The sequence below is a fragment of the Phasianus colchicus genome, chromosome Z, assembly GCF_987193195.1.
Source record: "Phasianus colchicus chromosome Z, bPhaCol1.hap1.1, whole genome shotgun sequence".
Taxonomy (NCBI): Eukaryota; Metazoa; Chordata; class Aves; order Galliformes; family Phasianidae; genus Phasianus; species Phasianus colchicus.
This window is the reverse complement of record NC_143476.1, coordinates 71,595,370-71,612,369: the sequence shown is the minus strand read 5'-3', so window position 1 is coordinate 71,612,369 and position 17,000 is coordinate 71,595,370. Positions and strand designations below refer to the sequence as shown.

Here is a 17,000-nt window from a genome sequence, read left to right as displayed (position 1 = left end):
ATTCAACACTGATTGAGTGTTTATTTAATTTACTTGTAGGAATGAAGCTTAAAACTTTTATAGCAAGCTCTATCTTTTGTTTAGGAAATGATCTGAATTTCTGAAGAATGGCATTCAGTTCAGTACTCTCAGATCATGTTCTCATTTCTTTGTTATAATTCCTCTATGTTGTATTTGAAAACTGACATAATTTAAATTGTTCCTAGTTTAAGTGTGAAAAAAATAAACTTTTCTGTATTTTTTAAAATCAGTCTCTTCCTTTTTGATTTACAGACTTGAATCTTTTCTGTTGTTTCAAGATATCATTGGAAACCATGTCTCAAAACCAAAGTTTTAGATTAGATTACACCATCATGTTGGCATCTGTTACTCCTTAAAGGAATATTTTAGGATAGAAGAATCTATCTGAAAGAAAATAAATTACACAAATGCTGAAGTTTATGTCACAGTAAGATGAAGGTTCTCTTGGCAGTAACTCAAGCTAGCTGAGTAGAAATTCTCTTAAAGTGAGAATGAAGTTTATTTCCAGTGAGGAAGGTTATTTAGTGTTTTGTTGTTTTGTTTTTCCTCACCTTTCCTAATTATATAATGTGCATGCAATCTCAGAATTTAAAAAAAAAAGTTACACTTTGTGATTTAATAGCTCTAGGATACACGTGCAAGTTCTGTGTTACTTAAACTAGTATTTTCTTCATCCTATGCTACTTGAGTGAGGCATTTCATTGTTAGTGCAGTGTACCCATGTCATTTTTTCATTCATTTTTATCTGAATTAATCCTCTTATATTTTTGGAGCTTGAATATATAAATACCAGTGTAATGGTCTTTATGCTTCAGATCAACAAGCTGGTCCTAAGTTTGTCAGGCTTGATTTGAAGTTCAAGTCCATCATATAGTGACCTGGTCCTCTTTTTCCAGCCCTGTTAGAAAAGATTTGGAGGACCTGTGGAATACTGACTGAGAAATATGAAATAGCAATTAAATGTCTTCTTGCATTTTAAAAGGGCATTTTACATTTCAGAAGGGATTCTTTCCACCAACAACTCTCTTTTCCAAATGCTTTCTTTTCCTTGCTAGTTAGCTGTATTTGTTCTTGCAAATATGAAATATTTTCTATCAAAGAATTTCTGCTTATCAAAGCAGACTATTTTGTTTATATTAAAAAACAGCTGTTGTAATTATGCAGTCATTGAAGTAAAATGTGTTAGAAGCCCATTGACTTAAGGGCTGTTGAAAATCCTTCCTATTGTATCACCTGGTCTTTATGTGGAGTAATAGATGGAATCTGTTGAATCGTGGAAAAGTGTAAGCATGTCTTAAGTCTTTTTAATAAAAGGTGCAGAAATATGATGATACAAGTGCATAACTGTTTCAGTTGACTCACTTTGAAATTAGTTCACATGGACCTGATTGTAATTTGTCTGACTTACGAAAAGGCTTTTGTAGGAGGCAGAGAAAATTAAGTGGAGGATTAGAAAAACTCTGACAAAGACCAAAGAAACAATAATCTCAAGAGAAAGCTTAAGCTGAAATTTAAATTGTTTGTGTTAACGGTGACAACCATATGAGTGTGATAAAAATACACAAACATACAGCTTCAAAGGCATTTATCCTGTTTGTATGAAGATTATATTTGAGCTGTGCTAGACTTAAGTCTTAGTCAAAAAACATGTGTGACTAAGGATCACATCTTTAATTGCAGCATAAGTGAATTTAAGCATTGGTTTATGGTCAGTTTGAAACTAGCATTTACAGAAATTTTCAATAATGACTGTCACAGATCTTTTGCTTGTTGTATCTGAACAATTATATTTACCATCGAGTAGCTAGGATTCTTTTCAAAGGATCCCTTTAGGTAAATGTTACCTGAAAAGTTGCTTTCTGTAAGAAATCTGGTGATTTAGTAGTTCAAGTTGTTTATCTAGGGACTAAATTAGTGAAACAAGACACTGTGTTCCTTCTACACAAGTTTGATAGGATACACACACTTAGGCAAAAAGTCATGGTTTTTTTAATTAGTAGAAAAGACTGAGGTAATGGAGGGAAAGATGAATCTGAACCATTATGATTTTTAGTTCAGTACTGTACTTTGTTAATTTCTTTAGTTTATCCAGTATTTCACTGCACATGTTTTTATAGCAGCTTTTGTCTCATTCATTTCATTTTTTTTCATTCTGATCTTCATTATGCTCAATGTATCAAATGGAAAAAAAGCAATTCTGTATGATATTGTATATGTTGAAGATGTTTTGCCAGTTATTCTTTAAGTTTGTATGCATGCAACATATAAATTAAGATAACTTGGAAATAAGAGATTTTATTTGTAGATTCATGTAAACAAATATATTTAAAAGGATGATTACATACTGTAAATTTATTTCCTTTTTTATGACATGTTATGTTTATAAACTTTATAGAAAGCATCGAATGAAGTAAGAGAATTTTATTTTAAAGTCAGGATTTGCCCCTGTGTAGCTGTCAGCAGTCATCCAAATACCACAGATTGGAACTGTAGCTTCTTCAGCCTATAAAACAGAAAAACTGACAATTTCTCAATAGCTACAAAACATTAATACAGTGTACCAGTTCAGCTGCTCCAGGAAAGGTGTTCAGGAATGAAGATAAACTTCTTAAAGAAATTTCAGCAGGTTTTGTTTCTGTCTTAACATCAGAGGTTTTCCCTGCTTTCCCTGGCTCTGAGGTAAAATATATTTGACATTAAAAATTTCGGGTTCGTGTCTGCTTAGTACAGTGTTTTGTATTTCATTTCATCGAGCAGCAAATCATCTTACTTGCTCAGAAAGCAACACAGCTGAAATGTTTTATGGAAGTCTTGTGTTTGGTATTTCAGAAATAACAAACGTTCTTCAAAATGGTAATAAATCAAAAAGCCAAGTGTAATTTGTTTAACCAAATGTATTTCCTTACTCAGAAGAGGAACCTGCACCAAATAGTGTTGTTGAAGAATACCTTCAGGAGAAGAGAAAATATGAAGACAAACGGAAGCAGCAGCCAAAGAAAGGAGTTTCCCGTGAGGATCAGGTAATCCTAGGGAATAAAGATTTCTGAAAGAGTTCTGAAAACTTTTTTCTCTCCATTTGATAAAAAATAAAGTTTACAAATCTGTTATAGTTAATTTTCCATAAAAAAAGTAAATTATTATTTCTAAACACTAATAAATGTGACTGTACATGTGTGACAAGGTTTCTGTATGTACTTGAATGTGCTGTCAGTTAAGACACTAAAATCTTGCAAAAGGAAAAGCTATCCACACAGAAGTATCCTTGATTATATTTACAAGAGTTTGCATTTCTCTGCAGTTCTGTTCTTGGCTTTGCAACTTCCCATAAAATAGCACTGAGACAGAAGTTTGTTTATTTGGTATCTGTCCAAAATGTGAGGCTTTTTTCCACATTTTAAATAATGTTTTATAGAGATCAAATTCAAACATATCTTTGAGTGTTATGAAATGAACAAAACCCATTTTTAACTGAATTTTAAAAACGCATTTTAAGTATAGATGAAATTATTTTCCATGGTCAGAATGTATGTAAGCTTCAGTATGCAAATATGAGCAAATTTAAGTTTAATGTAAATATTTTTTTCTAAAATAGGCATATTTGAACCTGCTGAATATATGAAAATGCTGTGAAGTGCTAAATACCATTCATCTAAAATTTGTGCTGTGCACCAGACATATGGGTTTTAAAGTGATGTGAATATGTATTTTAGTAGATAATAATTTTTAGTTATGTAGCCCTCTTAAAAACTATTCAACAGTAATTAATCAGCTATTCAACAAGGAGTCGTCAACTCCTTTCAACAATTAATAATGAAGTTCTTTACTATCCATTTTACTTGTTGAGGGCCTCTTCTAGCCTTACATCCTTCCTACTATATCCTACAATGCAATATTATTTTCCATCTTCTGTTCAGGAGCTGGAAGGATAATGTGCACGTCTTTTTCAAATACCAGACAATGGAAATCCTTACCTTGTAATTCAACATGATTCAGTTTATAAAGATACATGGTCCACAGCACTGCATCTAATCATTCACAGTAGACAGAATAAGACAGGTCCATTTAAAATAATGCTGGCACGACAGAAAGTTAAACAATACATAAGAAATGTGGCTTTTACACATGTGTAGTTGATCACAGTTTCACGTGAAAAGGGTTAATTTGTTTTTTTCTAATGTCCTGGACAAAGATTTGCTGCCCTAGGTTTTGTAAGTGTGAAGTTTGTTTGCAATTGCATGCGAAGCTGTAGAACTTGAATGATTCACAGGCACAAGTATATCTGAAAATTTCTTCTCCCAGCTTAAACAAGATTAAACAGAAAAATAAAGAAAATAAATGCAAAAAAAGAAAAAAAGAAAAAAAAAAAGAAACTAAAACCCACCTTTGGCAGTGCTAAAATGTGTTTTTAAAAAAATTCAAAAGCCAGGAAACTCCTAAAGTTAAGACTGCTCCCAGAAGGAAATTTGATTCCAGTGAACACTTCTGGTATTTCCAATTTCTGTTTTCTATTCTTGTTTATTTTTTATTCTTTTAAATTTGAAAAACTTGACTAAACAAAACTAAACAGCCATACAGAGGTGTTTTACAACATAGGTGGCCAACCTATCACCTACAGATCAAATGTAGTCTGCCACATAAATTCAGTTAATTACTTATTCCCTGACGCTTTCCTTTGCAGTAATGTCTCAAATATTAGCAGAAGTAAGCTATGGGCTGTGCAAATTTTTCTTATGGTTTGCCCTTTTTATGAAGAGCCCTGTGACCCTTGTGCCATCACAATGCTTGAGCATACAATTCTTGTATAATCAACATCACCTCTCAAGTGATCAGAAAGAAGACCTGCAGGATGATCTTCACATGTTACTGCAGATTCAATGACTTTGTTGTAGCTGAAAGAGAGGGCAGTGTCATTTGTAAAATAAAATACCAAATATAAATCAGTATGTTTACGGTGTGTGTAATGTAAGGGCCTGTGTCTGTCAAATTAGTTAAGATAGTTCTTTGCATTCAAGTAAAAAGCTTTGTTTTTATTAAAGTCAGCAAAAAAATTTAAAGGATCAGCATTGGAAAACAGAGGAGTATCAATTAAGCTGTGTCTTCAGTAGTTGAATTGTCTATAATTTATGCAGTGGATTGCCTTACTAGAAGAAACTAACAGATTCAAAGAGTAAAATTGTTGTCCAGTGGCCAGTGTTATCTAATTTATTACCTATTTATTCTGTAAGTGTAAGTATCTGTTCCCTAAATATGTGTTTTTATTTTACTAGATGGCTGGACAAGTGCTCTCTTGCATGTGTACTCCCAGTACTGCACACCCTCTCACTTGCTCAACATGCTGTTACTCTTGGCATCCCTCACTTTCACTTGCTTGACACTGCAGTTTTCTTTGAAGTCATAGAAAAGTTCTCTCCCATCTCATTGCACTGTTTCCCAAAATAATAGTTTGAAGATGTTCTATAATACTTGTTTATAAATATATGTGACTTCCTTAAAACTGTGTGTTTAACTTCAGACGCTGGCACTGCTGGACCGGTTTAAATCAAAGTTAACCCAAGCAATTGAAGAAACTCCTGAAAATGAGTTTTCTGAATCTGAAGTAGACACTGATGAAGGATGGTAAGTTTTATGGATTTTTATTTGTCTTTTTACTAATAGTCAGGATTGAAAGAGGAGAAGTAGCAGTCTTCATTTTTCATTTGTTTTGCAAACCAGTCTCTTTTTTCTGTTTATTGAAACCTTATTCTGTAATACTTCTTTTACTAACACTTTACTTTTTAGAGGTCAATTAGTTGCTTGTTTCTTTGCCTTATTTCTTCTGCATATCATTATTAGGAAACAAGGTGGTATGCTTTCTGTGCCATTTGTCTCCAGCAGGAAATAAGTTCTGAAAGGAGTTAGCTGCCTTCTGCCTTAAAATATAGTAATTTCATCACTTCTATATAAACTTCTCTGTGTGTTTCTGAAACCCTACACTTCTAAGCTTACATCTAAGAAGCAGCTGAAACACTAAATTAAAAGAGAGTTGATGCGGCAGGTGTCTGCTAAAACGTAATGTTTTAGTGCTTTGGAAAATAAAGCAGGACAGTGGGAAATGCTTTGCCTCCCATACTGGGGGTTATATTTTAAAGACTGATGGATGAGATAAGGAAAGATTCAACTAAGGAGGGGGTGACCGCAATAAAGCAATTGATGAAGCACTGCAGAAGTTTTGACCTCAACATTTTCTAGTCACAGAAGCAGCCTTACTATGTTTATTTATGTTAGTCAAAGAATTCACCTTAAGGTAGGGAAGGAGAAAAATCACTGTGACTTGACTTGTGATCCTGTAATCTTACACTGTGAACTGCTAGACGATAATAGAAATATGTGCATGAAATAGCTAGAAAAAAAGGTTCAGAAATAAGAAAAGAAGTTTTGTACAAACTGGTCATAATTTTTATAAGACAAGTTATAGGTCTAATAAAGTATCTCTGCTTTAGTTATACACATACACAGTCACAATTACAACAAAACTAGCTCTGAAAAAGAAAATTTAACTAAGACCTTGGCACCTGTTTATTTCTATATCTCAGACAAGTTTAAATGAGTATGTGAAAATATATGTGAAGTATAGCCTTCAGATCTTCATAAAGGCTTATGTTTTGGAAGAAGAAAACTAGTATGATAATCTGTCTTCCCCAAATCCCTAGAATAGCACCAATAAATAAGCACAGAAAATAAAAAGATTGAACTACAAAAAGGAGAAAAAAAAAAGGATGTTCTCTTTTTAAACAGATGACTTTGCTAAACATGATTAAAGTACTCTGTATCTTTTTGAGAAGACTCACGTAAAACAGTAAGATAACCATAACTTTAATTAAGGCTTTTTCTCAGATGGTAAGACAGACTTGTTGTGAGAAATGCAGACTGTTAAATATTTTTTACTGTAATTCTACAGTTGAAAAAAAATATGTGAATTAAGTGAGAAAAGAACATTAAAAAATAGTGGGAAGTAAAATAATGTATGGAAGGCAATTTATTTTTTTTAAATCTTAATTATTTTTTTTCCAACTGATAGTAAACAAAAGAACTTTTTCAGCTATCCGGAAGTTATCTGTCAAGTTACGGTATCTACATTATAAAAATGGTCATTTTTGTACGTTAAATCAGAAAATCTTAGACTACTTGTTTGAAGATTCAGTCTATGAAAATTTAACAAGAAAAAAAAGGTGGTCATCAAAGGTAAGCTGCAGATTATGAGATATGTAGATGATCCTAAAATTTTAAATCACTCAAATCACTTTTTTTTTTTTTATTTGTCATACGCATGTAGAATCATTGCTAGTTTTTAATTTAGTAAGATAAAACAACACAGATTCTGCAGCTTCACCTTCACGCTTTCTTCTTTTTCACTGTAATTCTGTGAAGACACAGGGGAAATGTTAGGAATTTTTTTTTTTCAGAAAGCTTTGGACGTTTGTTCTAGCAGAAATGCTAACACTTGTAGTGCAGCAGTTAGCATAAAGTTCTTGCAGTCATAAAGTAACATATTTTCTTACGTAGAGCATAATGAGTGCATTTATTTTTTCAGTGCTTCTTTGCGAATATTAGTTTAGTCTGTTTTCATTTTAACAGATAATGGTGATGAAATTGCATTTGAATTACTATATAAGCTATTAAAATAATTTAAAACAATAGCAATTCAAACATGTCACAGCATATCATTTTACTTCTTATTTTACTGATTATATAACTTGGTCAGAATATTTTTATTTTACATAAGAACTGAGGATTTCTTTTAGCTTTAGAATCTAAGCAAACTAAGTTCAGATTAAATTTCTGAAGTTTTCTTTTTAGTTTTTATGCTAATTCCATCATCTGAAATGAAAAGAGGTAACTATGCTTTCTTTGATTATATTATTCAAAAGATAAATCAGAGCAAAAGGATTTTTGCTTCAGTTTCTTGTTTTTGAAAGTAGAGACTTTACTTTCCTATATTAGGATAAATCTCATTACATGCTGCTTGCTATTATTTTAAGTTTTCTCTGGTTACCATCTGTTTGGTAAATCTTCAAACCATACAGTCTTTCATCACTATGTCATTTTCTGTCCCAGGCATTTTGCAGCTCTTTGAGGATGAGGAAGAACATACAGCATAAATTTTTAGTCCCTAAGATTTCAGGATTTCACTAGGACTTGGAGATTCTTCTGGGGTACCAATGTGCTTTTAAGCTCTCCAGAAAATATGCAGCCATATATTTATCTCCAGGAATAGACTTCTAAGGACTCACAGAGTCTAATAATAATCTTTCATGTTTCTTGTTGAGTATTTACTAATATCAAATTGGTGATAATTCTTCACCCTATAGATAATCTATACAGTACGAAAAAGACTGTTGCATATTGACATTATGAAATTGCTTGTATTTTTATTCCAAAAAATGACATTGTTCAGAAAACAACATTGCACTGAAATACTTAGAATGATACAAAGCTAGGTAATAGTCTAATAATCAACGATCATATTATTAATTTCACAGTTCAGTAAAATTTTTATTGCCTTTACAGAGAAATGAGCTTTTCAAAGAATTTACTTCTAAGCTAAATAAATTATAAAATATTCATATTACATAAATTGGCTATAACCATATACAAAATTAGCAAAGCAGTGAAGTTTTCTGAATGTTATTCAACTTCAGACTGTTTAGATGGCTTTGAGAGTTGAATTTTGCATTTGGGGATAAAGGCTTGTGTTTTCATTGTATTCATTGGATTGGATTATCTGAGATAACTATGGTGACTTCACATTTAAAAATACTTTCTTAATTCCAATCTGGTCTTACAAAGACAGTCATTCTACTAAAAAAACAAACATCCTACATTGCATTATTTATGATAAATATAATTAATGCATGGCATATGCATATATGATATGCACAAATTATGTGATTCCTTCAGCTCATTTTGTAGGTCATGGCTGCTGTTTTTATGGGAAGTGAAAGCTAGCCAGTATGTGCTGCTCTACTGTCAGGGTGTGTTATCTGAGGTAGAACAATTGCCTCTATGACATTTTTATGTGTCCACATGAGTGGCCACACATTGAGGTATAATTTTCATTTTCTGTCAAGATAGAAACCATTACGAATTTGTTATGTTTTCTTTTATTTGGCAAACTTTTCTCTGCATATTTGGCTGAGCTGCTGTATTGGCATGAAGCATAGCAGACATTTGGGTACTTTTCAGCAGCATTCTACTTTTTATGCAGGAGAAAAAGAAGAAAGAAATATGACTCTATTGTAAACAGTGTGTATGGTGTTTGATAATTATTACCAGATTTTACTGTCTAAGAAGCCATCTGAGGAAGTGCTGTGAAGAGATCTGAAACGTGTAATATACATGAAATAGAAAGATCTCTGCTGAGACATTCAATTGCAAACTCTGCTGCTAAGTGAGAGCGATTATATCTATCTGTCTGCAGCAAACAAAATCTAATTTCCTCCAGAAATCAAAACTGTCAGAATAAACAGAGTATGTACTACCAGAAACATAACAGTAAAAATGTCCTCAAACAAGTAGACAGATGCATTTTTGTGGCATCTAGGTACCCCAGGAAAATATACTTGTTCATTCTGGTATTATTGTCCTTATGGCTCCATATTGAAAACTATGCTTTTTTATGATTTGCCAGACGACTTCCTTAGTACTCTTTGATCTTTACTTGCTATTTAGTTTCAATCTACCTAAGAAGGCATCAGGCATAGGACTTCTTTCTTCTCTTTCATATGGTTTGTGCAGAGTGCAGTCATTTGTTCTGGCCTGAAAGTCTTAGCTGGAACTTCAAATGACAGACTTTTCCCCAAAACGTATATGAGATTCATCACAGATGCAGTGAGGTGTCATCTGTTTGGAGACTAAAAGTATGAAGACTTAATATGTGACTGCAGAAGACCTGGTTGGAATAATTCATTTACATGTTACTCTAGACTTCTTCTGGACTAGTGAATATGCCTGAATTCTAAAGTGAAAATACTGCACGGACTTTGTTTTATACAGAGCACAGCTACTCATTTTCAAGATTAGAACTGCTTTATATAAATCTTTGCATGTATGTAATACATAGACAGATTGTAGTGCTACTTCGGGCCTATGATTTTAATATCAAATTGTTACACCTATAGCTAAAAGCAAGCTTCAGTAAAAAAAAATATTGTGACAACTCCATATAATGGAACTGATGATGCAGGTTCTGTGAACATAACAAAATATCTTTCATGGAGGGAGTCCAGCGTGGGAGAAAAAAATTCAGATGCAATCAAGTATTGCAGTTTGATATGCAATTCAAAGATTGGGTCCTATAGTTAATTTGTGCAAAATCTTCATCTTCGAATGGAATGATACTCAGAATGCTGAAACACCCATTTTCTTCATTTTCTCCATAATTCTTCAATTAAAAATACATATTTAAAAAAAATATCCCAATCCAACTATGTTCTAAAGAAATGTTAGCAAGTTTGTAAGCTCATCTGTGTATTTTTGTAGTTGTCACTAATTTACAGATACTACACCGAGAGGCAGTGATACATAATCCCTGACAGAAAGGGATTGATGATTCTGGGCTCTTAGTTTGTTATCTGTTTAAAAGAAGGATAAGATTAGATCTTCTGTTGCTAAGAAGTGAAACATTTTCCCAGATAACATATGCTCTAACAAAGACCTGTTTATTCTTATTAGCAAATAATGTTGCTGCTCAGTTGATAAGAGTTTTCATTTCTAAATCCACCATGAATTCTCAATTCAGAGTTGCACCAGAAAAGGGAGCACACGACCCCCAAATGTAACATAATTAAACCATCTCCATAGCCTAAAAGGAATGCAGGACATGCAGTTTTCTTACTTTTTGTCAAATTTGTTCTTGAAGTCCAATGATAGAGATTCCCACATGAATCATAGAATGGCCTGAGTTGAAAAGGACCTCAAAGATATCTAGTCTCAACCCCCCTGCTATGTGTAGGGTCACCAACCAATAGACCAGGCTGCCCAGAGCCACATCCAGCCTGGCCTCCAGTGATGGGGCATGCACAGTCTCTCTGGGCAACCTGTTCCAGTGTGTCACCACCCTCTAGATTAGACTTCCTGCTGATGTCTAATCTAAATCTCCCGTCTCAGTTTAAAACTATTCCCCCTTGTCCTATCGCTATCAACCCACATAAACAGTCATCCCCCCTCCTGTTTATACGCTTCCTTCAAGTACTGGAAGGCCACAATGAGGTCTCCCCAGAGCCTTCTCTCCTCGAAGCTAAACAAGCCCAGTTCCCTCACCCTTTCTTCATAGAAGTACTCCAGCCTTCTGATCATCTTAGTGGCCTTCCTCTGAACCTGCTCCTAGAGCTCTGTATCTTGTGCTGGGTGCCGCAGGCCTGGACGCAGTACTCCAGACGGAGCCTCACAAGAGCTGAGTAGAGGGGGACAATCACCTCCCTCTCCCTTCTGGCCACCCCTTTTTTAATGCAGCCCAGAATACAGTTGACCTTCTGGACTGCAAGCGCACACTGCTGGCTTATGTCCAGCTTGTCATCCACCAGGACCCCCAAGTCCTTCTCCACAGGGGTGCTCCCAAGGAGATCTTCCCCCAGATTGTATAAATATTTGGGATTGCCCCAGCCCAAGTGCAACATCTTGCTTAACCTCATTATGTTCACATGGGCCCACTTCTCCAGACTGTTCAGGTCCCTCTGGATGGCTTCCCTTCCCCCCAGTGTATCAACTGCACCACTCAGATTGGTGTCGTCTGCAAACTTGTTGAGGGATGCACTCAGTTCCTTTGTCTATGTCACTGATAAAGATGTTGAAGAGCACCCGTTCCAAGACCGACACAGCTTGTGACCAGCCTCCACCCAGACATAGAACCACTGATCACAGCCATTTGTCTCCAACCAGCCTACCAGTTCTTAATCTGTAGAACAGTCCATCTTTCAAATCCATACCTTTACAAGTCTTGTGTCTAGAAGGATGTGGTGAGGGACCGTGTCATGGGCTTTGCTGAAGTCCAGGTAGATGACATCTGTAGATGCTGTTGAGTACCTCAGTCTTCTCCTAGCCTCTTGTTAGCAGCTTGCCTGTTTCAGTTGCTAGAGGGAATACACCCTCCTGGGCTTTCCTCTTCTGGTTGAGGTACCTGTAGCAGTCTTTCTTGTTCTTGGCATCCCTTGCCAAGTTCAGTTCCAGCTGGGCCTCGGCTTTCCTGACCCATCCCTACACAGCCTAGCAGCTTCTTCATAGTCTTCCCACAGTACCTAACCCTATTGCCACTACCTGTGCATTTTCTTCTTGCCCTTCATTTTGACCAGCAGATCCCAGTTCAGCCATGCCAGTCTCTTGCCTTCCTTTCCTCACTTGCTACACCTGGTGATTGAGAGCTATTGCACACTAAGGAAAGATTCCTTAAAGATTTGCCACCTCTGCTATGCACCCTTGCCCAGGAGGACATTTTGCCATGGTGTTTTGTTGACTAATTCCCTGAAGAGCTGGAAGTTAGCTTTCCTAAAATTTAATCTCCTAATTTTACTCTTTGAACTCAACCTTGATCACTACATCCCAGGCAGCCTCCAATCCTGATGGTCATCTATCAATTCATTTGCACTGGTGAGCACAGGTCCAGTATTGCATTCCCCCTAGTGGGGCCTTGTACTACTTGACCGAGGAAGTTATCCTCAGTGCATTCAAGATGCCTCTTGTATTGCCTGCATCTCATTATGCTACTCTTCCAGCAGATGTCTGGGTGAGTGAGGTCCCTAGTGACTGGAAAAAAGATATTGTGGCATCCATTTTTAAGACAGGGAACTACCCACCTGTCAGCCTTACTTCTTTTCCAGGGAAGATTATGGAGCAGATCATCCTGGAAGCTATTCTCCAGCACATAGAAGAGAGGGAGGTGATATGGGAAAACCGGCATGGCTTCACTAAGGGCAAGTCCTGCCTGACCAACCATGTCACTTTTTGTGACAGTATAACTGTATCATTAGGGAAGATCCACTGATACAATCTGGACTTCAAATAAGGCCTTTGACATGGTCTTCCATAACATCTTTCTCTCCAAATTGGAAAGATATGGATTTGACAGATGGACTGTTCGATGAATAAGGAACTGGTTGTGAGACCATATGCAGAGAGAAGTGGTCAGTGGCTCAATGTCCAGCGTTGTGCTTCAGGGGTCAGTACTAGGACCAGTGCTTTTTAACATGTTCATCAGTGACACTGACAGTGGGATTGAGTGAACCCTCAGTAAGTTTGCAGATGACACCAAGCTGTGTGGTGAAGTTGACGCACCCAAGGGACAGAAAGCCATTTAGAGAGACTTAGACAGGCTCGAGCTCAGGTAAACCTCATGAGATTAAATAAATCCCACTGCAGGGTTTTGCACCTGAGTTGCACTATCAGTATAAGATTGGGGATGAAAGGAGGGAACACAGCCCGGCCAGGAAGAACTTCTGGGTACTGGTGAATGGGAAGCTGGACATGAGCCAGCAGTGTGCCTTTGCAGCCCAGAACGTCAGCTGGATCTGGACTGCATCAAAAGATGTGTGATCAGCAGGTGAAGGGAAGTGACCCTGTCCCTCTACTCTGTGCAGGTGAGACCTCAGCTTGAATACCGTATCCAGATGTGGAGCCCTCTGTATATGAGAGATACAGACCATTTAGTGTAGGCCCAGAGGAAAGCACAAAAATGATCCAAGGGATGTAACACCTCCGCTATGAGGACAGACTGAGAAAGCTGGGGCTGTTCAGCCTGAAGAGGGCTCTGGGGAGACCTGGAAGCAGCCTTTCAGTATCTAAAGCAGGGCTGTAAGAGAGAAGGGGACAGACTCTTCAGCAGGGCGTGTTGTGATAGGACAAGGGGAAATGGTTTCAAAATAAAGAGAGGAGGTTTAGATTGGATATAAGGAAGAAGTTTTTTACAATAAGGGTGGTGAGGCAATGGAACAGGTTGCCCAGAGAGGCTGTAGAGGCCCCATCTGTGGAGACATTCAAGGTCAGGCTGGACAGGCCTCTGAGCAACCTGATGCTGGTGTAGCTGTTCCTGTTCACTGCTGGGGAGTTGGACTGGATGTCCTTTGATAGTCCCTTCCAACTTAAAAGTCTATGATTCTATATGATATCAAATATTTTATATCCAATCCACAGTGGACTTTGCAAAATAATTCACTTTCTCTTTTTGAAGCTCTTTTAACACATATGAAAATAATTGTAAATGCATTTCTTTCACCTGGACAAAAAGATTTTTAGCTTTTCCACGGATATTATTATTTCTCAATTTCTCATTCTTTCTGAAATTTCTGAGTGGTTCATGACTAGATACAACACTTTGTTAGTGTTAAGTGGAAGGATTACTTAATTTGTCATTGTTTCTTTCGTGCCTGGTTTCCAATGCATTCTAAGCCACAAATTGTTTTCTGCTGAATGATTGCCTATCTTGTCTCTGCCCTATATCCATGCTGTTTATTGAAATTCAGCAATCAAACTTCACATTTCTGAATTGTGCTCCTTTTTTCATATTATTACTAGCTTGTTAAAATTATGTAAATTCTAAATACTCCAATAAATTTTCAAAACACTTCTTCACTAAGTTTATATTGTGCATGCATTGTGCACATATATTTTTCAAACTAAGTGAATCCACCAAATTTGTTTTTTCACTCTTGACATTAAACTATAGGTGTCTATTCATAAACACCAGGCTTTCCAGCTGAACTTTCATCAGCTTTATATCCTTATTAAACATGTCGACATATATATATATGTAAACATTTATTTATTTGTTTGTTTATTTGTTTATTTATTTATTTGTAAAATCTACACTTTTCCAGAAGGAATACTGTTTTTTTTCTAAGTTACAAATTCTCTGCTACAAAAATCCATTTGTCATACCTGTAATCAGAATTCTGGAGTATCTTCCACTGTTCTCACTCGGATCTTTGGAAACACATGTAGACTTCCTGAAGTTGATATATTTATTGGCATACTTAGGTATTTATGTTCTCATGAGAGTTTTACAATCCTGACGATTCTTGACTTAATGTAACTTTCTGTAGAGAACAACAAACCATTTTCCCTCTTTAAAGTTCACCTGATTGCCAAGTGGGCTTACCGTGTTACTGTAAAGGGTCCTCCTTGTTTGTGAATTCTCAGACAAAGTGCACAAAAAATTTTACAGTCCAGCTCCAGCAGCATACTTGAATATAAAGCTCAGTTGTCAGGATCAAGTAACCTGAAACTCACAAGGAGCAGCATTCTGCACAACTGAAAAAGAAATACATCACACACTAAATCAATCAAGATTACAATACCTTGTAAGTCCTGAAAGTAACATAGACTAGCAAATTGTGGGTTTGGGGGATAAATATGTTGAAAGTATATGCCCATCCATTCAATTCTAAACAAGTGAAGTTCACAGTTAAAATCACATTAGCTAAGAAGCAGCAAATGCTGGAAGAGGACCAGAAGGTATTGGTATGTACTGGACAGTGCATTGAGGCAATATTCTGTTCTGACTTGAAACTAGTTTCCACAGTGGTAGTCTGAGTAAGAGTGGCTTCACATTATTTTTGCATTTAGTTTTACAGCAGAGACCAGTAATTTTTCCTTCATTTTGCACGCAGCTATATGTTGATAATTTCCTCTTGTTTGAGATCAGTAGTCTCTATCTGATCTAAGCAATGCAGTCTCCAAGCCATTTAGAATTTGTGTGCGACTTTCAGCATGCTACGTAGATCATCTTACTACAGTATGTGGTGCTACTGCTTCATGACCAAAGCACTACAGTATTTCCTGGGTGAAATCTGAGGTGCTGGATGTAAACTACAAAGCTTGATCTTTCAGAGTGTTTGGCTTTTTCTTTCCCCAGGGAATACTTTTATAGCCGTAACTAGAAGCAATAAATGTAAATGAGACAGTCAGCTTAAGTATTTCTGGGAGGATGTCTAGACTCTGAAACTTACTGTCTTCCTTTGATATGAAATAACAAATATGTTCAGTTTTCAGATATACTGTGTGGGACAGGAAAGAATGTGCAAGAGGCATATTTGAAATGAGATTATGGTTTTCACATGATTTTTCAGTTTAAAATTATTTTTTGTTAGTTACCTTGCTGAGTCTGAGCTGTGCTTGATCTAAATATATATAGATCATTATTCTAAATCTTACTTAATTTGAGGAATAGGAAAAATAGGACTATTTGTAAATCAAAGTGAATAAGTTAATGCCTGAAAATACCTTTTCAAATTACAGTGAAAAGGATATTGTGAAAATTATGTGAGGAAAGGTCTTCCATCTCAAACAGAAATACATTACTGATTTTAAAAAATTACTGACGCTGACATGACTGTTACCAGTTATTTGTGACAAATTTCATCTACAAGAATTCAGTGGGTCTATTTTAATAATTTAACTTGTTCTGTGGACAAAAATCTCAGAGAAGTTCAATGCTAATTATTTAAAATGTGGGTTGTTTTCTGTATGTCATATCCTGTAATCTATTCCCACTCCTGAATTTCAAAAAACTACCACTGTGGGTAAATATTTTGAGAGTGTGCTATTGCTAACCTTCTGCTAGGAAATTCATTGCAATTTAACTGTATAATGTTTTATTCCGTTTGTAGACATTTAAATTTTAATCCAGCACAAACAAAAAATTAATCTGTACATTCAGTAAAGGCATTTTCTATCCAACTCAGTAGTTACGCCATTTATTGTCTTTTAAAATGTTTTTGTTTATAATACAAGGAAAAGTTGGGTTCAGAATATTTAACATTGATGTCAAAGAGAAATCTGGTGCAATCAAGAGTGGGAATACAGTATTTTATTTATTTCATACTCTTCTAGTAAGATATTTTGTGTCTGACAGAGAGAGAAATGGTTCTCAAAAAAAAGCATCAAGATGCAATCACTTTGGTGTCTACTGAAGAGAGTAGACTAGAATTTTGTTTTGTTTTGTTTTTTCATTG

General features: G+C 35.7%; 1 protein-coding gene across 1 annotated transcript in view; it reads left to right on the top strand.

The window, feature by feature from the left end:
• The window catches only part of CWC27 (CWC27 spliceosome associated cyclophilin), a 111,790-nt gene that overhangs the window by 85,175 nt on the left and 9,615 nt on the right, over positions 1–17,000 (top strand). The window contains exons 12-13 of the mRNA XM_031608221.2: positions 2,932–3,041; positions 5,534–5,637. Of these exons, the coding sequence (XP_031464081.2) occupies positions 2,932–3,041; positions 5,534–5,637 (214 nt within the window). The remainder of the gene's footprint in view (positions 1–2,931; positions 3,042–5,533; positions 5,638–17,000) is intronic.